Source organism: Salminus brasiliensis, chromosome 14 (assembly GCF_030463535.1).
Source record: "Salminus brasiliensis chromosome 14, fSalBra1.hap2, whole genome shotgun sequence".
Classification (NCBI taxonomy): domain Eukaryota; kingdom Metazoa; phylum Chordata; class Actinopteri; order Characiformes; family Bryconidae; genus Salminus; species Salminus brasiliensis.
Window position 1 is genome coordinate 36,516,085 of NC_132891.1, and position 24,606 is coordinate 36,540,690.

The 24,606-nt window shown below is 47.1% G+C and overlaps 1 protein-coding gene across 2 annotated transcripts in view; it reads left to right on the forward strand.

The window, feature by feature from the left end:
- The window catches only part of LOC140577234 (ribonuclease inhibitor-like), a 237,155-nt gene that overhangs the window by 63,341 nt on the left and 149,208 nt on the right, over positions 1 to 24,606 (forward strand). For both annotated transcript variants that reach the window (XM_072697104.1, XM_072697103.1), the window contains exons 11-14: positions 14,206 to 14,376; positions 15,416 to 15,586; positions 17,770 to 17,940; positions 24,010 to 24,180. In XM_072697104.1, the coding sequence (XP_072553205.1) occupies positions 14,206 to 14,376; positions 15,416 to 15,586; positions 17,770 to 17,940; positions 24,010 to 24,180 (684 nt within the window). The remainder of the gene's footprint in view (positions 1 to 14,205; positions 14,377 to 15,415; positions 15,587 to 17,769; positions 17,941 to 24,009; positions 24,181 to 24,606) is intronic.

Sequence of the window (24,606 nt, forward strand, 5' to 3'; positions counted from 1 at the left end):
GATACGGGTACAGTATCAGCAGTGATACGGGTGCAGTATCAGCAGTGATACGGGTGCAGGATCAGCATTGATACGGGTACAGTATCAGCAGTGATACGGGTGCAGTATCAGCAGTGATACTGGTGCAGTGTCAGCAGTGATACGGGTACAGTATTAGCAGTGATACGGGTACAGTATTAGCAGTGATACGGGTACAGTATCAGCAGTGACACGGGTTCAGTATCAGCAGTGATACGGATTCAGTGTCAGCAGTGATACAGGTACAGTGATACGGGTGAAGTATAAGCAGTCATACAGGTACAGTGTTAAGGATACAGTGATACGGGTACAGGATCAGCAGTGATACGGGTACAGTATCAGCAGTGATACGGGTTCAGTATCAGCAGTGATGCGGGTGCAGTATCAGCAGTGATATGGGTACAGTATCAGCAGTGAAAGGGGTACAGTGCCAGCAGTGATATGGGTTCAGTATCAGCAGTGATACGGGTTCAGTGTCAGCAGTGATACAGGTACAGTGATACGGGTGCAGTATCAGCAGTCATACAGGTACAGTGGTAAGGATACAGTGATACAGGTACAGGATCAGCAGTGATAGGGGTACAGTATCAGCAGTGATACGGGTGCAGTATCAGCAGTGATACGGGTACAGTATTAGCAGTGATACGGGTGCAGTATCAGCAGTGATACGGGTGCAGTATCAGCAGTGATGCGGGTGCAGTATCAGCAGTGATACGGGTGCAGTATCAGCAGTGATATGGGTACAGTATCAGCAGTGATGCGGGTGCAGTATCAGCAGTGATAGGGGTACAGTATCAGCAGTGATGCGGGTACAGGATCAGCAGTGATACGGGTACAGGATCAGCAGTGATACTGGTACAGTATTAGCAGTGATTCAGGTACAGTGTCAGCAGTGATGCAGGTACAGTATCAGCAGTGATAGGGGTACAGTATCAGCAGTGATGCGGGTACAGTATTAGCAGTGATACAGGTTCAGTATCCGCAGTGATACGGGTGCAGTATCAGCAGTGATACGGGTGCAGTGTCGGCAGTGATACGGGTGCAGTGTCGGCAGTGATACGGGTGCAGTGTCGGCAGTGATACGGGTGCAGTGTCGGCAGTGATACGGGTGCAGTGTCGGCAGTGATATGGGTACAGTATTAGCAGTGATGCGGGTACAGGATCAGCAGTGATGCGGGTACAGTATCAGCAGTGATACGGGTGCAGGATCAGCAGTGATACGGGTACAGGATCAGCAGTGATATTGGTACAGTATTAACAGTGATATGGGTGCAGTATCAGCAGTGATGCAGGTACAGTATTAGCAGTGATACGATTACAGTATCAGCAGTGATATGGGTTCAGTATCAGCAGTGATACGGGTGCAGTATCAGCAGTCATACAGGCACAGTGATACAGGTGCAGTGATACGGGTACGGGATCAGCAGCGATAGGGGTACAGTATCAGCAGTGATAGGGGTACAGTATCAGCAGTGATACGGGTACAGTGTCAGCAGTGATACAGGTGCAGTGATATGGGTACAGTATTAGCAGTGATGCGGGTACAGTATCAGCAGTGATACGGGTTCAGTATTAGCAGTGATACGATTACAGTATCAGCAGTGATATGGGTTCAGTATCAGCAGTGATGCGGGTGCAGTATCAGCAGTCATACAGGTACAGTGATAAAGGTACAGTGATACGGGTACAGTATCAGCAGTGATAGGGGTACAGTATCAGCAGTGATACGGGTACAGTATCAGCAGTGATGGGGGTACAGTATTAGTAGTGATGCGGGTACAGTATCAGCAGTGATACGGGTACAGTATCAGCAGTGATGCAGGTACAGTATTAGCAGTGATGCGGGTACAGTTTCAGCAGTGACACGGGTTCAGTATTAGCAGTGATACGATTACAGTATCAGCAGTGATATGAGTTCAGTATCAGCAGTGATACAGGTGTAGTATCAGCAGTGATACGGGTGTAGTATCAGCAGTCATACAGGTACAGTAATAAGGGTACAGTGATACGGGTACAGGATCAGCAGTGATACGGGTTCAGGATCAGCAGTGATACGGGTACAGTATCAGCAGTGATAGGGGTACAGGATCAGCAGTGATAGGGGTACAGGATCAGCAGTGATACGGGTACAGTATTAGCAGTGATACGGGTACAGTATCAGCAGTAAAACGGGTACAGTATTAGCAGTGATGCAGGTACAGTATTAGCAGTGATACGGGTACAGTATTAGCAGTGATGCAGGTACAGTAGTAGCAGTGATATGGGTACAGTATCAGCAGTGATACGGGTGCAGTATCAGCAGTGATACAGATACAGTGATATGGGTACGGGTACAGTATCAGCAGTGATACGGGTGCAGTGATACAGGTGCAGTGATACAGGTACAGTGTCAGCAATAATACAGGTACAGTATCAGCAGTGATACGGATACAGTATCAGCAGTGATACGGGTACAGTTTCAGCAGTGATAGGGGTGCAGTATCAGCAGTGATACAGGTGCAGGATGAGCAGTGATACGGGTGCAGGATCAGCAGTGATAGGGGTACAGTATCAGCAGTGATAGGGGTATAGTATCAGCAGTGATAGGGGTACAGTGCCAGCAGTGATACGAGTGCAGTGATACGGGTACAGTATCAGCAGTGATACGGGTGCAGTATCAGCAGTGATACGGGTGCAGTATCAGCAGTGATACGGGTGCAGGATCAGCAGTGATACGGGTACAGTATTAGCAGTGATGCAGGTACAGTATTAGCAGTGATATGGGTGCAGTATCAGCAGTGATACAGGTGCAGTGATACGGGTATAGTGTCAGCAGTGATACGGGTACAGTATCAGCAGTGATGCAGGTACAGTATCAGCAGTGATGCGGGTACAGTATCAGCAGTGATACGGGTTCAGTTTTCGCAGTGATACGGGTACAGTATCAGCAGTGATACGGGTGCAGTATCAGCCGTCATACAGGTACAGTGATAAGGGTACAGTGATACGGGTACAGGATCAGCAGTGATACGGGTGCAGGATCAGCAGTGATACGGGTACAGGATCAGCAGTGATACGGGTACAGTATCAGCAGTGATAGGGGTACAGTATCAGCAGTGATACGGGTACAGTGTCAGCAGTGATACAGGTGCAGTGATACAGGTGCAGTGATACGGGTACAGTGTCAGCAGTGATACGGGTACAGTATCAGCAGTGATGCAGGTACAGTATTAGCAGTGATTCAGGTACAGTATGAGCAGTGATGCGGGTACAGTATTAGCAGTGATGCGGGTACAGTATCAGCAGTGATACAGGTTCAGTATTAGCAGTGATACGATTACAGTATCAGCAGTGATACGGGTACAGTATAGTATCAGCAGTGATACGGATACAGTGCCAGCAGTGATACGGGTGCAGTATCAGCAGTGATACGGGTGCAGTATCAGCAGTGATGCGGGTGCAGTATCAGCAGTGATACGGGTTCAGTGTCAGCAGTGATACGGGTACAGTATCAGCAGTGATACGGGTACAGTATCAGCAGTGATGCAGGTACAGTATAAGCAGTGATGCGGGTACAGTATCAGCAGTGATACGGGTTCAGTATTAGCAGTGATACGATTACAGTATCAGCAGTGATATGGGTTCAGTATCAGCAGTGATACAGGTACAGTGATTCGGGTGCAGTATCAGCAGTCATACAGGTAAAGTGATAAGTGTACAGTGATACGGGTACAGGATCAGCAGTGATACGGGTACAGTATCAGCAGTGATAGGGGTACAGTGTCAGCAGTGATAGGGGTACAGTATTAGCAGTGATACGGGTACAGGATCAGCAGTGATACGGGTACAGTATCAGCAGTCATACCGGTACAGTATTAGCAGTGATACGGGTGCAGTATCAGCAGTGATACGGGTACAGTATCAGCAGTGATACGGGTGCAGTATCAGCAGTGATACGGGTGCAGTGTCCGCAGTGATACGGGTGCAGGATCAGCAGTGATACAGGTTCAGTATCAGCAGTGATGCGGGTACAGTATCAGCAGTGATGCGGGTACAGGATCAGCAGTGATACGGGTACAGTATCAGCAGTGATAGGGGTACAGTATTAGCAGTGATACGGGTACAGTATCAGCAGTTATACGGGTACAGTATTAGCAGTGATGCAGGTACAGTATTAGCAGTGGTACGGGTTCAGTATCAGCAGTGATACGGATTCAGTGTCAGCAGTGATACAGGTACATTGATACGGGTACAGTATTAGCAGTGATACGGGTACAGTATCAGCAGTGATACGGGTATAGGATCAGCAGTGATACGGGTACAGTATCAGCAGTGATACGGGTTCAGTATCAGCAGTGATAGGGGTACAGTATTAGCAGTGATACGGGTACAGTATCAGCAGTGATACGGGTACAGTATTAGCAGTGATGCGGGTACATGATCAGCAGTGATACGGGTACAGGATCAGCAGTGATACAGGTACAGTATTAGCAGTGATATGGGTACAGTATTAGCAGTGATGCGGGTACAGGATCAGCAGTGATACGGGTACAGGATCAGCAGTGATACGGGTACAGGATCAGCAGTGATACGGGTACAGGATCAGCAGTGATATTGGTACAGTATTAGCAGTGATATGGGTGCATTATAGGCAGTGATACGGGTACAGTATTAGCAGTGATGCAGGTACAGTATTAGCAGTGATATGAGTGCAGTATCAGCAGTAATACAGGTGCAGTGATACAGGTGCAGTGATACAGGTGCAGTGATACGGGTACAGTGTCAGCAGTGATACAGGTGCAGTGATACAGGTGCAGTGATACAGGTGCAGTGTCAGCAGTGATACGGGTACAGTATCAGCAGTGATGCAGGTACAGTATTAGCAGTGATATTGGTACAGTATCAGCAGTGAAAGGGGTACAGTGCCAGCAGTGATATGGGTACAGTATCAGCAGTGATGCAGGTACAGTATAAGCAGTGATGCGGGTACAGTATCAGCAGTGATACGGGTTCAGTATTAGCAGTGATACGATTACAGTATCAGCAGTGATATGGGTTCAGTATCAGCAGTGATACAGGTACAGTGATTCGGGTGCAGTATCAGCAGTCATACAGGTAAAGTGATAAGTGTACAGTGATACGGGTACAGGATCAGCAGTGATACGGGTACAGTATCAGCAGTGATAGGGGTACAGTATCAGCAGTGATAGGGGTACAGTGTCAGCAGTGATAGGGGTACAGTATTAGCAGTGATACGGGTACAGGATCAGCAGTGATAAGGGTACAGTATCAGCAGTGATACGGGTACAGTATCAGCAGTCATACCGGTACAGTATTAGCAGTGATACGGGTACAGTATCAGCAGTGATACGGCTACAGTATTAACAGTGATGCAGGTACAGTAGTAGCAGTGATACGGGTACAGTATTAGCAGTGATGCAGGTACAGTAGTAGCAGTGATACGGGTGCAGTATCAGCAGTGATACGGGTACAGTATCAGCAGTGATAGGGGTACAGTATCAGCAGTGATACAGGTACAGTATTAGCAGTGATATGGGTGCAGTATCAGCAGTGATATGGGTACAGTATTAGCAGTGATATGGGTACAGTATTAGTAGTGATGCGGGTACAGGATCAGCAGTGATACGGGTACAGGATCAGCAGTGATACGGGTACAGGATCAGCAGTGATATTGGTACAGTATAAGCAGTGATATGGGTGCAGTATCAGCAGTGATGCAGGTACAGTATCAGCAGTGATACGGGTACAGTATTAGCAGTGATGCAGGTACAGTATTAGCAGTGATATGGGTGCAGTATCAGCAGTGATACAGGTGCAGTGATACAGGTGCAGTGATACAGGTGCAGTGATACGGGTGCAGTGTCAGCAGTGATACAGGTGCAGTGATACGGGTACAGTATCAGCAGTGATACGGGTGCAGTATCAGCAGTGATACAGGTACAGTGATATGGGTACGGGTACAGTATCAGCAGTGATACAGGTGCAGTGATACAGATGCAGTGATACGGGTACAGTGTCAGCAGTGATACGGGTGCAGTGATACAGGTGCAGTGATATGGGTACAGTGTCAGCAATAATACAGGTACAGTATCAGCAGTGATACGGATACAGTATCAGCAGTGATACGGGTACAGTATCAGCAGTGTTAGGGGTGCAGTATCAGCAGTGATGCAGGTGCAGGATCAGCAGTGATAGGGGTACAGTATCAGCAGTGATAGGGGTACAGTGCCAGCAGTGATACGGGTGCAGTATCAGCAGTGATAGGGGTACAGTGCCAGCAGTGATACGGGTGCAGTATCAGCAGTGATAGGGGTACAGTATCAGCAGTGATGCGGGTACAGGATCAGCAGTGATACGGGTACAGTATTAGCAGTGATATGGGTGCAGTATCAGCAGTGATATGGGTACATTATTAGCAGTGATATGGGTACAGTATTAGTAGTGATGCGGGTACAGGATCAGCAGTGAAACGGGTACAGGATCAGCAGTGATACGGGTACAGGATCAGCAGTGATATTGGTACAGTATTAGCAGTGATATGGGTGCAGTATCAGCAGTGATGCAGGTACAGTATCAGCAGTGATACGGGTACAGTATTAGCAGTGATGCAGGTACAGTATTAGCAGTGATATGGGTGCAGTATCAGCAGTGATACAGGTGCAGTGATACAGGTGCAGTGATACGGGTGCAGTGTCAGCAGTGATACAGGTGCAGTGATACGGGTACAGTATCAGCAGTGATACGGGTACAGTATTAGCAGTGATGCAGGTACAGTATTAGCAGTGATATGGGTGCAGTATCAGCAGTGATACAGGTGCAGTGATACAGGTGCAGTGATACGGGTACAGTGTCAGCAATGATACGGGTGCAGTGATACGGGTACAGTGTCAGCAATGATACGGGTGCAGTGATACAGGTGCAGTGATACAGGTACAGTGTCAGCAATGATACGGGTACAGTGATAAGGGTAAGATAAGTTAAGATAAGATAATTCTTTATCAGTCCCGCAATGGTGAAATTCTCAGTGTCACAGCAGAAAGGGATAGCAAGACACTCAGTTACAAAATTGTAGATAAATCATTTACACTATAAACACAATATAAATAATAAAAAAATTATTTAATATAAAATTTAAAAAGCAATAACAATATTATTTACATCAAATGACTCTTAATTGCACATGTGTGTGTGTTGGGGGGGGTATTGCACATAGTATTTTTACATTGAGGGATCTCTATTCCCTGAACATGTGTGTGTAGTTTAAGTGTGTGTATGTGGTCCTCTGGGAGCAGTGCTGGTTGTGGAGTCTGACGGCAGCAGGAAGGAAGGACCTGCGATACTGCTCCTTCACACACTTGGGGTGAAGCAGCCGGTCACTAAAGGAGCTGCCCAGTGCTGCCAGAGTCTCATGCATGGGGTGGGAGCTGTTCTCCAGCATGGATGCCAGCTTAGCTGTCATCCTCCTGTCTCCCACCACCTGCACTGGGTCTAAGAAGCACCCCAGGACAGAGCCGTCCCTCTTTATAAGCTTATTCAGTCTTTTCTTATCTGCCGTCGAGATGCTACTGCCCCAGCAGACCACTCCATAAAAGATGGCAGATGCCACCACTGTGTGGAAGACAGTTCTCAGGAGTGCTCCCTGCACCCCAAAGGACCTCAATCTTCTCAGCAGGTAGAGTCTGCTCTGGCCTTTCTTGTAGAGAGCAGCAGTGTTGACTGACCAGTCCAGTTTGTTGTTCAGATGAACACCCAGGTATTTATGAGAGTCCACACTCTCGATGTTCATACCCCGGATGTTCACTGATGGAGGGGGGTGTCTGCACCTGCGGAAATCCACCACCAGGTTTTTCCAGCGTTTATCTGCAGATGGTTCTGCAGACACCAGTCCACAAAGTCCTGAATAAGTTCTCTGTACTCGCTGTCCTCCTCATTGGATATGAGGCTGACGATCGCTGAGTCATCAGAGAACTTCTGGAGGTGACAGGTCGGTGAGCTGTACATGAAGTCAGCAGTGTACAGGGTGAAGAGGAACGGTGCCAAGACCGTTCCTTGAGGGGCTCCTGTGCTGCTGACCACCAAGTCAGAGACACAGTCCCGTGCCCTCACATGCTGTGGTCGGTTGGTGAGGTAGTCCAGTATCCAGTTTGACAGGTGACTGTCCACTCCACAATGTCCCAGCTTGTCCTTTAGGAGCCCTGGCTGTATGGTGTTAAAAGCACTGGAGAAATCAAAGAAGGTGATCCTCACAGTGCTGCCGGGCTTCTCCAGGTGAGAAAGAGCTCTGTGTAGAAGATAGATGACCGCATCATCCACCCCGACACCAGGCTGGTAGGCGAACTGAAGAGGGTCCATGGATGGGCTCACCAGAGGGCGAATGTGGTTGAGGACCAGTCTCTCCAGTGACTTCATCAGATGGGAAGTCAGTGCCACCGGCCTGTAGCTGTTTAGGTCCTTTGGGTGCTGTGTTTTAGGCACAGGTTCCACACAAGATGTTTTCCACAGCTGTGGTACTCTTCCCAGTTTCAGGCTCATGATGAACATATGCTCAACTACCCTACACAGCTGATCTTGGATGGCGGCTCACCACCTCACACTCAACCCCAGCAAGACGGATCTGCTGTACATCCCGGGAACTTCTGGACCAAAAAACGATCTTGCCATCACCTTTGAGAACTCACTGGTCACTCCTTCTACAGAAGCTCGAAGCCTTGGTGTAGTGATGGATGATCAGTTATCGTTCTCAAGTCATGTTGCAAACGTAACTCGGTCCTGCAGATTTCTCCTACAACATCCAGGTGCTTGTTCAGTCTCTCGTCACTTCAAGACTTGACCACTGCAGCTCTCTTCTGGCTGGTCTCCCTCTGCTCACCATCAGGCCCCTGCAACTCATCCAGAATGCAGCGGCACGGGTCGTCTTCAATGTTCCTAAATTCAGCCATGTCACTCCACTACTGCGTTCTCTTCACTGGCTTCCTGTAGCTGCCCGCATCAGATTCAAAACCCTGACGTTGGCCTACAAAGCCAAGACTGGACCAGCCCCTCCATACCTGATGGCAATGGTCAAAAGCCGATCCGCACCAAGAGCCCTTCGAGCTTCAAGTACGGCTCAGCTCGACCCCCCATCCCTCAAAATCCGTGGAAGACAAGCATCCAGGCTTTTTTCTGTCCTGGCACCAAAGTGGTGGAACGAGCTTCCCCTGGGTGTCCGAACGGCCGAGTCGCTCGCTGTCTTCAAACACAAACTGAAGACCCACCTTTTCCGAGAGTACTTGGACAAATAGAGTTCTATGGTCGCCTTATTGTCTTGTGTTTAGTAATGTCTAAGCTTAGAGGTATCCTCTGAATTATTAGTCTATTCTAACTAGCTATGGTTTTTCTTGGGTAAATAGCAAAGCACTTTGTAAGTCGCTCTGGATAAGAGCGTCTGCTAAATGCCGTAAATGTAAATGTGATTTGCGCAGGACTTGAGGAGCCTGGCACTGATTCCATCAGGACCTGTAGCTTTCTTAGGCTTGATCTTCCTCAGCTCATTTCTCACCTGGGTTGTTGTGAAGGACAGGTTGGAGCAGGGGGGCTGGGTGCTGGAATGTGTGAATGGGTGGTTGATGCTGCCAGATGATGAGCCATTAGGGGATGATGATGGTGATGATTGTGAGCCAGAAGTTCTGAGAGAAGAAGAAGGGGGAGGGTAGCATGATGGTAGTGCTGCTGAGTGGGGATACAGCAGGGGTGTCTGTGTAGGGGGAGGGCTAGGTGATTGATCATATCTGTTGAAAAATTGAGATTGAGATCATTCACCCACTTCTGGTCCCCCACCACCTGGGAGTTGGACTTTGTGTGGCAAGATATGGTTTTAAGGCCTTTCCAAACTCCCCTGACGTTGTTCTGCTGCAACTGTTCCTCCAGCTTCCTCTTGTAGCTGGCTTTCCCCTCCCTGATCTTCCTTCTCAGTTCCCTCTGCACAGCTTTCAGCTCATTCTTGTCACCAGATCTGAAGGCCCTCTTTTTCTCTTTTAGGAGAGCCTTTATATCTGGATTAATCCATGGCTTGTTGTTGGAAAAACACTGAACAGTCTTGGTGGGCACGGTGTTATCCACACAGAAGTTGACGTAGTCTGTCAGTGAGTGAGGTTGTCAATGTGCTCCCCATTAGGATCACACAGTTCTTCCCACACTGTTGTTTCGAAGCAGTCCTTCAGAGTCTCTTTAGACTATTTCTTCACTGTACGGGTGACAGCTGGTTCTCTATGTACAATGGGTTTGTACACAGGCAGAAGATGAACCAGACTGTGATCAGATCTTCCAAGGGGAGGGAGAGGTGATGAGTTGTATGCCTCCTTTGTGTTGGCAAGTAACAGGTCCAGTGTTTTCACGTCTTTCACGTCTACATACTGGGTGAAGGTGGACAGAGTGGAGGATGGAGAAGCATGGTTGAAGTCTCCGGAGATAAGAAGGAGGGCCTGTGGGTGCTGTGTCTGCAGCCTGCCCACAGCTGAGTGCAGGACATCACAAGCCGAGTCAGCGTTAGCAGAGGGGGGGACGTACGCAGCTATCATGATAACGTGCGAGAATTCCCTTGGGAGATAGTACGGCCTCATGCTGTTTTGTGAAATTTTAAACCAAAGGGAGGACTGTCAAATAACTCCACACCAGAGGTCCCGTATAAAAAGGTCCCTTTATTTCACAATCAACAAAAACAAACCGAAACAAACTTGGCAGAACGCTTTCAGTTTCGCTTGAGACTTGCCGTTACTTACCACTCACTGGATCGGGAGAGCCCTTTCGATCCTGGTAAGAGACAGCCGTCTCAGCAAACCGCCGAGCTGGACCTGCAGTTCCACTCAGCCGACTCTCACCAGAAAAGGGGGTCCCGTCCCTTATATCTTTTAACAAAATGAGGAACTATGTGTGGGCGAGAGTGGGGGCCAACCGCTCCCACCAGGCACAGCCTTCCACTATCACTTGTACATTCCAGTGGTTTCGCAACTGCATCCACATGAAAAACAAGTTATATAATTGATTATATAAATGTGAGTTTGCAGTATAACATAACCTGTAACTTAATGTAATAATATAAAAAGACATGTATTAACATATTACCAATACATTATGACCAGCAAGCATACCTTTAATATAAAGTGAACATGGACGTATTATATCCTTATATTCGGATATAAAGACCAAATTAGCATGGCTCCGCAGTGCACCTGCATCACTTCATATCGCCTTTCATAGTACAATAGTACATAGTCCCTCTGATGACGCGTTAGCGCCGTCAACTCGTCCATCTTATTGACTATGAAGGAAGAGCGGGCTTGACACGACACAGAGCTCCAGCCCAGCTCCCCCTCCTCCTCAGCTCCCGGGGGATGTCGTGCCTCGCGCGCGGCAGCACAGCAGCACTGCTGAGCGCTAACAGCTGGTCCCTGGTACAGTGATAAGGGTACAGTATCAGCAGTGATACGGGTACAGTGATAAGGGTACAGTATCAGCAGTGATACGGGTACAGTGATAAGGGTACAGTGATAAGGGTACAGTATCAGCAGTGATAAGGGTACAGTGATAAGGGTACAGTATCAGCAGTGATACGGGTACAGTGATAAGGGTACAGTGATAAGGGTACAGTATCAGCAGTGATACGGGTACAGTGATAAGGGTACAATATCAGCAGTGATACGGGTACAGTGATATGGGTACAGTGATAAGGGTACAGTATCAGCAGTGATACGGGTACAGTGATAAGAGTACAATATCAGCAGTGATACGGGTACAGTGATAAGAGTAAAATATCAGCAGTGATACGGGTACAGTGATAAGGGTACAGTGATAAGGGTACAGTATCAGCAGTGATACAGATACAGTGATAAGGATTCAGTATCAGCAGTGATACGGGTACAGTGATAAGGGTACAGTATCAGCAGTGATACGGGTACAGTGATAAGGGTACAATATCAGCAGTGATACGGGTACAGTGATACGGGTACAGTGATAAGGGTACAGTATCAGCAGTGATACGGGTACAGTGATAAGGGTACAATATCAGCAGTGATACGGGTACAGTGATAAGGGTACAGTATCAGCAGTGATAAGGGTACAGTGATAAGGGTACAATATCAGCAGTGATACGGGTACAGTGATAAGAGTACAATATCAGCAGTGATACGGGTACAGTGATATGGGTCCAGTGATAAGGGTACAGTATCAGCAGTGATACGGGTACAGTGATAAGAGTACAATATCAGCAGTGATACGGGTACAGTGATAAGGGTACAGTATTAGCAGTGATACGGGTACAGTGATAAGGGTACAGTATCAGCAGTGATAAGGGTACAGTGATAAGGGTACAGTATCAGCAGTGATACAGATACAGTGATAAGGATTCAGTATCAGCAGTGATACGGGTACAGTGATAAGGATTCAGTATCAGCAGTGATACAGATACAGTGATAAGGATTCAGTATCAGCAGTGATACAGATACAGTGATAAGGGTACAGTGATAAGGATTCAGTATCAGCAGTGATACAGATACAGTGATAAGGGTACAGTGATAAGGATTCAGTATCAGCAGTGATACGGGTACAGTGATAAGGGTACAATATCAGCAGTGATACGGGTACAGTGATACGGGTACAGTGATAAGGGTTCAGTGATAAGGGTACAGTGATAAGGGTACAGTGATAAGGGTACAGTATCAGTGATACGGGTACAGTGATAAGGGTACAATATCAGCAGTGATACAGGTACAGTGTTAAGGGTACAATATCAGCAGTGATACGGGTACAGTGATAAGGGTACAGTGATAAGGGTTCAGTGATAAGGGTACAATATCAGCAGTGATACGGGTACAGTGATAAGGGTACAATATCAGCAGTGATACGGGTACAGTGATAAGGGTTCAGTATCAGCAGTGATACGGGTTCAGTATTAGCAGTGATACGGGTACAGTATCAGCAGTGATACGGGTTCAGTATCAGCAGTGATACAGGTGCAGTATCAGCAGTGATACGGGTGCAGTGTCAGCAGTGATACGGGTTCAGTATCAGCAGTGTTACGGGTTCAGTATCAGCAGTGATACGGGTGCAGTATCAGCAGTGATACGGGTTCAGTATCAGCAGTGATACGGGTACAGTGTCAGCAGTGATACGGGTGCAGTGTCAGCAATGATACGGGTGCAGTGATAAGGGTACAGTGATAAGGGTTCAGTATCAGCAGTGATACGGGTTCAGTATCAGCAGTGATACGGGTACAGTGTCAGCAGTGATACGGGTGCAGTGATAAGGGTACAGTGATAAGGGTTCAGTATCAGCAGTGATACGGGTACAGTATCAGCAGTGATACGGGTTCAGTATCAGCAGTGATACAGGTGCAGTATCAGCAGTGATACGGGTGCAGTGTCAGCAGTGATACGGGTTCAGTATCAGCAGTGTTACGGGTTCAGTATCAGCAGTGATACGGGTGCAGTATCAGCAGTGATACGGGTTCAGTATCAGCAGTGATACGGGTACAGTGTCAGCAGTGATACGGGTGCAGTGTCAGCAATGATACGGGTGCAGTGATAAGGGTACAGTGATAAGGGTTCAGTATCAGCAGTGATACGGGTACAGTATCAGCAGTGATAGGGGTGCAGTGATAAGGGTACAGTGATAAGGGTTCAGTATTAGCAGTGATACGGGTACAGTATCAGCAGTGATACGGGTTCAGTATCAGCAGTGATACGGGTACAGTATCAGCAGTGATACGGGTGCAGTGATAAGGGTACAGTGATAAGGGTTCAGTATCAGCAGTGATACGGGTTCAGTATCAGCAGTGATACAGGTGCAGTATCAGCAGTGATACGGGTACAGTATCAGCAGTGATGCGGGTACAGTATCAGCAGTGATACGGGTGCAGTATCAGCAGTGATACGGGTACAGTGCAGTATCAGATTAATAAATGCTCAGTAAAACTAGGGTTAAGGTGCATTTCCTTTTTAATGTAATATTTCTGAAGTTAAATCAGTTCAATCAATCACTAATAAAATGAGATGAAATTAGAGTTGCTGGTGCTGCTGGAAGAAATCAGTGACTGGAGTCAAAGAGAAGAGAAAAGGGTCTTCTAGTTAAGATCTGAGTTACAGGGTTTTAGTTATTTTAGTGTGTGTGTTTGTATGTATTCTACCTGCTGATAAACCCTCTTATCTCTTCCAGTCTGGAAAGGTGTTCTCTCACAGATAAAAGCTGTTCAGATCTGGCCTCAGTTCTCAGATCAGTGAAATCACTGAAAGATCTGAACCTGAGTGAGAATAATCTGCAGGATTCAGGAGTGAAGAAGCTCAGTGAGGGACTGAAGAGTGAACACTGTAAACTGGAGACACTCAGGTAAGATCATCATTCTCTCACTGTAGACAACAGTCACACACACAAAAACACACACACACACATACAGTGGATGTAGTTAGTTTGAAAGGAAGGTTTAGATATGTACACATGTACACGAGGGTGTGTGTGACGCTGTGCTGTGTGTGTTGGCGTGGAGCAGCACTGTGTGGATTTATCTTATATAATTTCTAAGAACAGAGGCTGTGTGTGTACAGAGCCTGTAGTAAAGGGTGTGAACACCTCTGAATTCTGTTAGTGTACCTAATGTAATGCTAATTACTGGGGTTACTAGGTTACTATTTTCAGTAAATGTTATGTTTACGTGTGCGTGTGTGTGTGTGAGTGTGGTATAGTTGGGTATTGAGTGTGTGTGTGTGTGTGTGTGTGTGAGAGTGTGTGTGTGTGAGTGAGTGAGTGTGGTATAGTTGAGTATGGAGTGTGTGTGTGTGTGTGGGAGTGTGGTATAGTTGAGTATTGAGTGTGTGTGTGTGTGTGAGTGAGTGTGGTATAGTTGAGTATGGAGTGTGTGTGTGTGTGTGGGAGTGTGGTATAGTTGAGTATTGAGTGTGTGTGTGTGTGTGAGTGAGTGTGGTATAGTTGAGTATGGAGTGTGTGTGTGTGTGTGTGAGTGAGTGTGGTATAGTTGGGTATTGAGTGTGTGTGTGTGTGTGAGTGAGTGTGGTATAGTTGAGTATGGAGTGTGTGTGTGTGTGTGTGGGAGTGTGGTATAGTTGAGTATTGAGTGTGTGTGTGTGTGTGAGTGAGTGTGGTATAGTTGAGTATGGAGTGTGTGTGTGGGAGTGTGGTATAGTTGAGTATTGAGTGTGTATGTGTATGTGTGTGTGCTGGAGTCAGGGTTCTGGTATATGATAATTTCTCAGGTTCTCTGGTTGTGGAGAAGAGAAAAACGTTCTGAACGTTTAAAATTGTAGAGATGTTCTTCAGACTCTGTGTTGGAGTGTTTCTATTGGTCCGTTCATCCTGACATTCTGATATAGAATAAAGAACAACTGCAGATTCACATGTTTCTCTCTTCCAGTCTGGAAAGGTGTGCTCTCACAGATAAAAGCTGTTCAGATCTGGCCTCAGTTCTCAGCTCAGTGAACTCACTGAAAGATCTGAACCTGAGTAATAATAATCTGCGGAATTCAGGAGTGGAGAAGCTCAGTGAGGGACTGAAGAGTGAACACTGTAAACTGGAGACACTGAGGTAAGATCATCTGTTACTGTTGGATGCACATCACACACACACACACACACACTCCCTCTCTCTCTCTGCACATGCAGCGTGTGGGAGCGTTTTTTCTTTGTGTATTACTTTTAGATTGCAGATATGAGAATGAGAATGAGAGAGAGTAATAGAATGAGAGAGAGAATAAGAGAGTAAGTGAGACAATGAGAGAGAGTAAGTGAGACTGAGAGAGAGTGAGAGAATGAGAGAGAGTAAGTGAGAATGAGAGAGAGTAATAGAATGAGAGAGAGAATAAGAGAGAGTAAGTGAGAATGAGAGAGAGTAAGAGAATGAGAGAGAGAATAAGAGAGTAAGTGAGACAATGAGAGAGAGTAAGTGAGAATGAGAGAGAGTAAGTGAGAATGAGAGAGAGTGAGAATGAGAGAATGAGAGAGTAAGTACGAGAATGAGAGAGAGTAAGTGAGAATGAGAGAAAGTGAGAGAATAAAAGAGAGTTAGTGAGAGAATGAGAGAGTAAGTGAGAGAATGAGAGAGAGAATAAAAGAGAGTAAGTGAGAGAATGAGAGAGAGTAAGTGAGAGAATGAAAGAGAGTAAGTGAGAGAATGAGAGAGTAAGTGAGAGAATGAGAGAGTAAGTGAGAGAATGAGAGAGAGTAAGTGAGAGAATGAAAGAGAGAATAAAAGAGAGTAAGTGAGAGAATAAGAGAGTAAGTGAGAGAATGAGAGACAGTAAGTGAGAAAATGAGAGAGAGTAAGTGAGAGAATGAGAGAGAGAATAAAAGAGAGTAAGTGAGAATGAGAGAGAGAATAAGAGAGTAAGTGAGAGAATGAGAGAGAATAAAAGAGAGTAAGTGAGAGAATGAGAGAGAATAAAAGAGAGTAAGTGAGAATGAGAGAGAGAATGAAAGAGTAAGTGGGAGAATAAAAGAGAGTAAGTGAGAATGAGAGAGAGAATAAGAGAGTAAGTGAGAGAATGAGAGAGAATAAAAGAGAGTAAGTGAGAGAATGAGAGAGAATAAAAGAGAGTAAGTGAGAATGAGAGAGAGAATGAAAGAGTAAGTGGGAGAATAAAAGAGAGTAAGTGAGAGAATGAGAGACAGTAAGTGAGAAAATGAGAGAGAGTAAGTGAGAGAATGAGAGAGAGAATAAAAGAGAGTAAGTGAGAATGAGAGAGTAAGTGGGAGAATAAAAGAGAGTAAGTGAGAGAATGAGAGACAGTAAGTGAGAAAATGAGAGAGAGTAAGTGAGAGAATGAGAGAGAGAATAAAAGAGAGTAAGTGAGAATGAGAGAGAGAATGAGAGAGTAAGTGGGAGAATGAGCGGGAGAATAAAAGAGAGTAAGTGAGAGAATGAAAGAGAGTAAGTGAGAGAATGAGAAAGTAAGTGAAAGAATGAGAGAGAATGAGAGAGAGTGATTGAGAGAATGAGAGAGTATTAAAGAGTAAGTGGGAGAATGACAGAGAGAATAAAAGAGCGTAAGTGAGAGAATGAGAGAGAGTAAGTGAGAATGAGAGAGAGATTAAAAGAGAGTAAGTGAGAATGAGAGAGAATAAGAGAGAGTAAGTGAGAGAATGAGAGAGAGTAAGTGAGAGAATGAGAGAGAGAATAAAAGAGAGTAAGTGAGAGAATGAGAGAAAGTGAGAGAATGAGAGAAAGTAAGTGAAAGAATGAGAGAGAGTGAGAGAATGAGAGAGAGTAAGTGAGAGAATAAGAGAGAATGAGAGAGAGTGGGTGAGAGAATGAGAGAGAGAATAAAAGAGAGTAAGTGAGAGAATGAGAGAGAGAATAAAAGAGAGTAAGTGAGAGAATGAGAGAGAGCAAGTGAGAATGAGAGAGATTAAGTGAGAATGAGAGAGAAGTGAGAGAGAGTGAGAGAATAAAAGAGAGTAAGTGAGAATGAGAGTTAGTGAGAGATTGAGAGAGAGTGAGAGAATGAGAGAGAGTAAGTAAAAGTATGAGAGAGTGAGAGTATGAGAAAGGGTGAGAGGGAGAGAGAGAGAAAGTGAGTTAGATTATGAGAGAGAGAGAGAAAGTGAGAGTATGAGAGCGTAAGTGAGAGTATGAGAGAGAGAGCCAGTGAGAAAGTTTGAGAGAGTGATAGTGTGTCAGAGTATGAGTGAGAGTATCAGAGAGAGAGAGTGAGTGAGAGTATGAGAGGGAGTGAGAGAGTGAGTGTTTCTGATGTGTCTTTTCTCTCCCAGTCTGGAAAGGTGTGCTCTCACAGAGGAAAGCTGTTCAGATCTGGCCTCAGTTCTCAGCTCAGTGAACTCACTGAAAGATCTGAACCTGAGTGAGAATAATCTGCAGGATTCAGGAGTGAAGAAGCTCAGTGAGGGACTGAAGAGTGAACACTGTAAACTGGAGACACTGAGGTAAGATCATCTGTTACTGATGGATGCAGATCACACACACACACACACACACACACACTCCCTCTCTCTCTACGGTGGAACAAGCGAACCACCTGATTCAGAGTGGTGTAGTTCTTAAAGACCAGCTCACTCCAGTTCTGCTCCTCTGCACCCCCACTATCGAAACTCCTCTAGACCATCTGAGTGATGACCATTTAAGAGAGTACAGATTTGACCGTCGTTCAGTTTATGAAATCAGCAGTGAGATAGAAGATCCCGGCCACTCCACACAGCGTAACCATGCGTTACCTGCAGCGTTACAGCTCCTGATAGCACTGCATTTTTTTGCAACTTGGAGTTTCCAGTCTGTGATGGGAGACTTTTTTCATGTCCAAAAGTCCTCCGTGTGCCGAACTGTTCACTGAGTTGCTGGTGCTCTTTGTGTGATCACTATTACAAAATCACAAATGTTGTTGCACGTTGGCCTGGAAACACAACTTGACGATGAAGCACGGTGAAGCAGAAGTGAGCTGATGTGTTCTTTCTCCAGGAGACACACAGCGATGACGCTAATGCTGTTGACTGGGCTAAGGGGGGGACGGGCTGGTCATTTTAAGTAGTAACTCCAGTGTAAGGGGTGGTGTTGGGCTTTCATTTGCTAATAGTCTTATTCCCTGCTCGTACACAGTTGATGTACACAGTTGGTGAGATCTTACCTGGGAGGCTGCTCAGAGTTCAGCCTGTTTTGAGAACTAGGGCTTTGTGTTGATCTGTGTTGATGCTCCTCCTGAAGGAGTGGAGAGGAGGGTGTTTTAGACAGGCTGAGCAGTCTGATCTCTGACTGTGGTTTTACTGATTTTAGTCCTGGGTGGGGATTTTAACCTTACAGCTGACAACCTGGACAAAAACCACTTGGAACTCCACAATGCCTCCAGTAGGTTACTATGTGAGTTCTTGGAGGCCTATGACCTGGCCAGGCTTGCTCCCGTGCATTTGGGGGTGCGGCCACTCTGCGTCATGGACCAGCTTCTACAGCGCTGGAGGTCAGAGCTTTCCTCAGACGAAAGAGTGATGCTAACAGACCATGGTGCGGGTTTGCTCATCCCTGTTGAGGATGACCCTTTTCCCAAGGTCACTATCACTCCTGGCCAGCAGGACTGTCACGGTCCCTTACTGGACTGGGTCTCTCTCTCTCTCTCTCTCACTCACTTTCTTTCTCTGTCTCTCATACACGTATTTGGCTGCAGTGGAGGCTGATGAATCCTCTCCTAATATAATGGCTAGGTTCTGGCTCTCTCTCAGGGCTCTGAAACTGCCCTAATCTTTCTCAAACTCATTAAAATATTTAGCTCTGATTGGTTCATATTTGGGGCAGTTTAGGAGAAAGTGCAGTGACCACTCACTCTCTCCCCTCTTGGGATCTAGGAACTGCCTCTCTGGATGGCCAGGCTGTGGTCACTGAGTTTTTGGTGTATTTGGTGAGGATCTGCTACTGCTTTATATCTCGGACAGTAAGGAGATATGTGGTCAGGGTGTGTTCATGTTTTCATTGTTTGATTCTGACTGATTCTTTAAAGATACAATTGATCTGACAGTGATCTGAAAGTGGTAGCTGTGATTACACTATGACTACACTAGCTACAAGAGCTGAGCATTACCTAAACCTCTCTAGAAAGTCCCCTTAGGATCCTATCATTAATTATATACAGACCTGAGGATCGACACCAGCGAGGCGCACCAGCTCTTTACCGTTCCTGTTCAGGACATGATCAGGACTGTTTCTCTGAGGGCATACAGTGCTGAAGTTAATGACGGTCTGGTTAAAAATAAATGAAATAAATAAATATTTGTTGCCAGTGGAGTCAATGACATTGTTCTGCTCTCCTGTTCTGACATTTAAATCTCCAATAATCATGACATTGCCCTGGGCCTGGAAATGGCTGACCTCTTGCTAAAACACCATGTTTCTAGGAGTATGATGATTCCCTGATCAGAAATATTAGTTAAGAATTCCACGTTTGAAGTAGAGCATTGTCTCTCTCTACATCTCCATCTGTGGCACTGTTCATCTTCTGCTTACAGCCTGTGATGGTCTTTATACCGTTCCATATCTCCCTCATGTTATTTTCCCTCACTTTCTGCTCCACCCTTTGGTTGTTGTCTTTAAAGGCTCTCTTCTTCTTGTTCAGAAGGCCTTTAACACTGCTGGTTATCCAGGGCTTGTTGTTATCGAAGCAGCACACAGTTTTAACAGGAACAACAATGTTCATGTAGTCCATCATGCAGTGTGTGATCTCCTGGATGTCCTCCCCATATGGCTCCTTGAGTTTTAACTGTTGTTTGCTGTTGTAAAAAAAATCAACAAAAGTTTAAAGGTTTAGGAGGTCACACATTTTTGCTGCTGCAGTTGTTTAGAACGTAGAACCCCAGCTCTGTCTCTCCCTGTCTCTCTCCTCAGTTGATTTAAAGTACATCCACCATCCATAATGTTTGGGATCTTTCCTGCAGTGACTGCCTGAAGTCTGTGATGCTGGTGATGGTGTGCTGATCCTCCAATGCAGCTGTCTTCAGTCCTCTTGCTTGTCTGAGGTTCTTGTTCTCTTAAGTGTTCTCTTTAAATCAGGTGACTGGCTGAACTCTACATTATCCACTTTGAAAGACACCCGTGTTTCTCTGCAGTGTGTTTGGGGTCATTATCTTGCTGTAGAATGAAGCTCCACCCAGTGAGTTTGGAGGTCTTTACTGGAACTTAAGTAGATCAGATATTCCTCTACAGCTCAGAATCCACCTTACTGCTGCCTTTAGCAGGTAAGGTAATAAAGGTAAAGGTGCATGTATTTGTCACTGTACAGCGAAATGTGTCCTCCGCATTTAACCCATCTGTAGTGAACACACATACACACTAGTGAACTAGAGACAGTGAGTACACACACACCCAGAGCGGTGGGCAGCCAACTCCAGCGCCCGGGGAGCAGAGAGGGTAAAGGGCCTTGCTCAAGGGCCCAACAGTGGCAGCTTGCTGAGTCCGTGAATCAAACCCACAACCCTGTTATCAATAGAACTCTAACCGCTGAGCCACCACTGCCCTATCATCAGTGAAGAGAGGCTCGCCATACCTGCCCAAGCCATGACACCCCAAATATTTAATTTAACAACTGGAGTGTGGACTTTAATCTCTTTATATAAACGAAGAATGTGTCTTTGTCCCAAAGGAGACTGTCTGTCACTGGGTTATGCTGTCTGATTCTTATTAGATAAACGTTGATCTGACAGTGATCTGAACGTGGGGGCTGTGGTCTGACAGTGAAAGCACTAATAGCTGATATCAGAGGGGCTGAGATCAGTGGGGTCGGTGTCAGAGGGGTTGGTGTCAGAGGGGCTGAGATCAGTAGGGTCGGTGTCAGAGGGGCTGAGATCAGTGGGGTCGGTGTCAGAGGGTCTGAGATCAGTGGGGTTGATGTCAAAGGGGCTGAGATCAGTGGGGTCGGTGTCAGAGGGGCTGAGATCAGTGGGGTCGGTGTCAGAGGGGCTGATATCAGTGGAGTTGATGTCAGAGGGGCTGAGATCAGTGGGGTTGGTGTCAGAGGGGCTGATATCAGTGGTGTTGATGTCAGAGGGGCTGATATCAGTGGGGTTGGTGTCAGAGGGGCTGATATCAGTGGGGTTGGTGTCAGAGGGGCTGATATCAGTGGGGTCGGTGTCAGAGGGGCTGATTTCAGTGGGGTCGGTGTCAGAGGGTCTGAGATCAGTGGGGTCGGTGTCAGAGGGGCTGATATCAGTGGGGTTGATGTCAGAGGGGCTGATATCAGTGGGGTCGGTGTCAGAGGGGCTGATATCAGTGGGGTTGATGTCAGAGGGGCTGAGATCAGTGGGGTCGGTGTCAGAGGGGCTGATTTCAGTGGGGTCGGTGTCAGAGGGTCTGAGATCAGTGGGGTTGATGTCAAAGGGGCTGAATTCAGTGGGGTTGATGTCAGAGGGGCTGATATCAGTGGGGTTGATGTCAGAGGGGCTGATATCAGTGGGGTCGGTGTCAGAGGGGCTGAGATCAGTGGGGTCGGTGTCAGAGGGGCTGAAATCAGTGGGGTTGATGTCAGAGGGGCTGATATCAGTGGGGTCGGTGTCAGAGGGGCTGATATCAGTGGGGTTGGTGTTAGAGGGGCTGAGATCAGTGGGGTCGGTGTCAGAGGGGCTGATATCAGTGGGGTCGGTGTCAGAGGGACTGAGATCAGTGGGGTCGATGTCAGAGGGGCTGAGATCAGTGGGGTCGGTGTCAGAGGGGCTGATATCAGTGGGGTTGATGTCAGAGGGGCTGATATCAGTGGGGTCGGTGTCAGAGGGGCTGATATCAGTGGGGTTGATGTCAGAGGGGCTGATATCAGTGGGGTCGGTGTCAGAGGGGCTGATATCAGTGGTGTTGGTGTCAGAGGGGCTGAGATCAGTGGGGTTGATGTCAGAGGGGCTGAGATCAGTGGGGTTGGTGTGAGAGGGGCTGAGATCAGTGGGGTTGATGTCAGAGGGGCTGATATCAGTGGGGTTGGTGTCAGAGGGGCTGAGATCAGTGGGGTCGGTGTCAGAGGGTGCTCATATCAGTGGGGTTGGTGTCAGAGGGGCTGAGATCAGTGGGGTCGGTGTCAGAGGGGTTGGTGTCAGAGGGGCTGAGATCAGTGGGGTTGGTGTCAGAGGGGCTGAGATCAGAGGGGTTGGTGTCAGAGGGGCTGATATCAGTGGGATTGATGTCAGAGGGGCTGATATCAGTGGGGTTGGTGTCAGAGGGGCTGATATCAGTGGGGTCGGTGTCAGAGGGGCTGAGATCAGTGGGGTCGGTGTCAGAGGGGCTGATATCAGTGGGGTTGGTGTCAGAGGGGCTGATATCAGTGGGGTCGGTGTCAGAGGGGCTGATATCAGTAGGGTTAGTGTCAGAGGGGCTGATATCAGTGGGGTCGGTGTCAGAGGGGCTGATATCAGTGGGGTTGGTGTCAGAGGGGCTGATATCAGTGGGTTTGGTGTCAGAGGGGCTGATATCAGTGGGGTTGGTGTCAGAGGGGCTGATATCAGTGGTGTTGATGTCAGAGGGGCTGATATCAGTGGGGTCGATGTCAGAGGGGCTGATATCAGTGGGGTCGATGTCAGAGGGGCTGATATCAGTGGGGTTGATGTCAGAGGGGCTGATATCAGTGGGGTTGATGTCAGAGGGGCTGAGATCAGTGGGGTTGATGTCAGAGGGGCTGAGATCAGTGGGGTTGATGTCAGAGGGGCTGATATCAGTGGGGTCGGTGTCAGAGGGGCTGATATCAGTGGGGTCGGTGTCAGAGGGGCTGATATCAGGGGGTTTTGTGTTAGAGGGGCTGATATCAGTGGGGTCGGTGTCAGAGGGGCTGAGATCAGTGGGTTCGGTGTCAGAGGGGCTGAGATCAGTGGGGTCAGTGTCAGAGGGGCTGATATCAGTGGGGTTGGTGTCAGAGGGGCTGAGATCAGTGGGGTCGGTGTCAGAGGGGCTGATATCAGTGGGGTTGGTGTCAGAGGGGCTGATATCAGTGGGGTTGGTGTCAGAGGGGCTGAGATCGGTGATCTGTATAAGGGAGTTCAGGACAGTTTCTCTGAGTACAGATACCGTTGCAGTGAATGAAAGTCTGATTAAATAAATGTTCTGGAGTCTAGAACTTTGTTGACTGTTCCTCTCCTGGACTCTAGGTCTCCAGTCAGCGTGACATTGTCCCGGGTCTCAAGATGTCTGACCTCATGATGTAGAGTGTGTAAGAAATGCTCCTCATCAGTACAGAGACTGTAGATGAAGGGGTTCAGCTGGTTGTGTGTTTGAGTCATTTTCACTCTTCATTTCTGAGAAATGGACGATGAGTCTTCCTTCTACTGAATCTTCCAGGAACTGACGGCACGGGATCTCCTCCTAAAGAAAATTAAAGCTGGACTGTAGTGGTTGATTGATACTGACTGATGTTTACCTCAGAGAGCAGTAATGTGTGAGGGAGCTGGTTATCAATGTGCGGTCACTGTGGTTCATCACGGTAAACAGTGAGGAGGACTGAGTGAAGATCAGATGTTAATGAGATGTTCTTCTTCTTCTCTCTGCAGGTTGTCTTACTGCGTTATCACAGATACAGGCTGTGCTGCTCTGACTTCAGCTCTTACAGAGAACCCCTCATCAGCTTTAACACAGCTGGATCTGAACGGTAATCAGATAACAGAGTCAGGACTGCAGAAGATCTCTCAGCTGAAGCAGAAATTTCCTCACCTGACAGTAAAGTAAGTATCTGAATTTTACACACTCCTCCTCACACACACACACACTATTCCTTACACACACTGTACTCCTCACACACACACACATTCTACTCCTACCTTACACTCTACTCCCCACACACACACACACTACTCCTTATACACACACTATACTCCTCACTTCTCACACACACACTACTCCTTATACACACACACTCTACTCCTCACTTCTCACACACACTGTACTCCTCACACACACACATTCTACTCCTCACACTCTATTCCTCACACACACATACACACTACTTCTTACACACACACTCTACTCCTTACACACACTGTACTCCTCACACACACACATTCTACTCCTCACTCCTCGCACACACACACACACACTCTACTCCTCATACACACCTCCACACACACACAGACTGTTCTTCTCACACACAC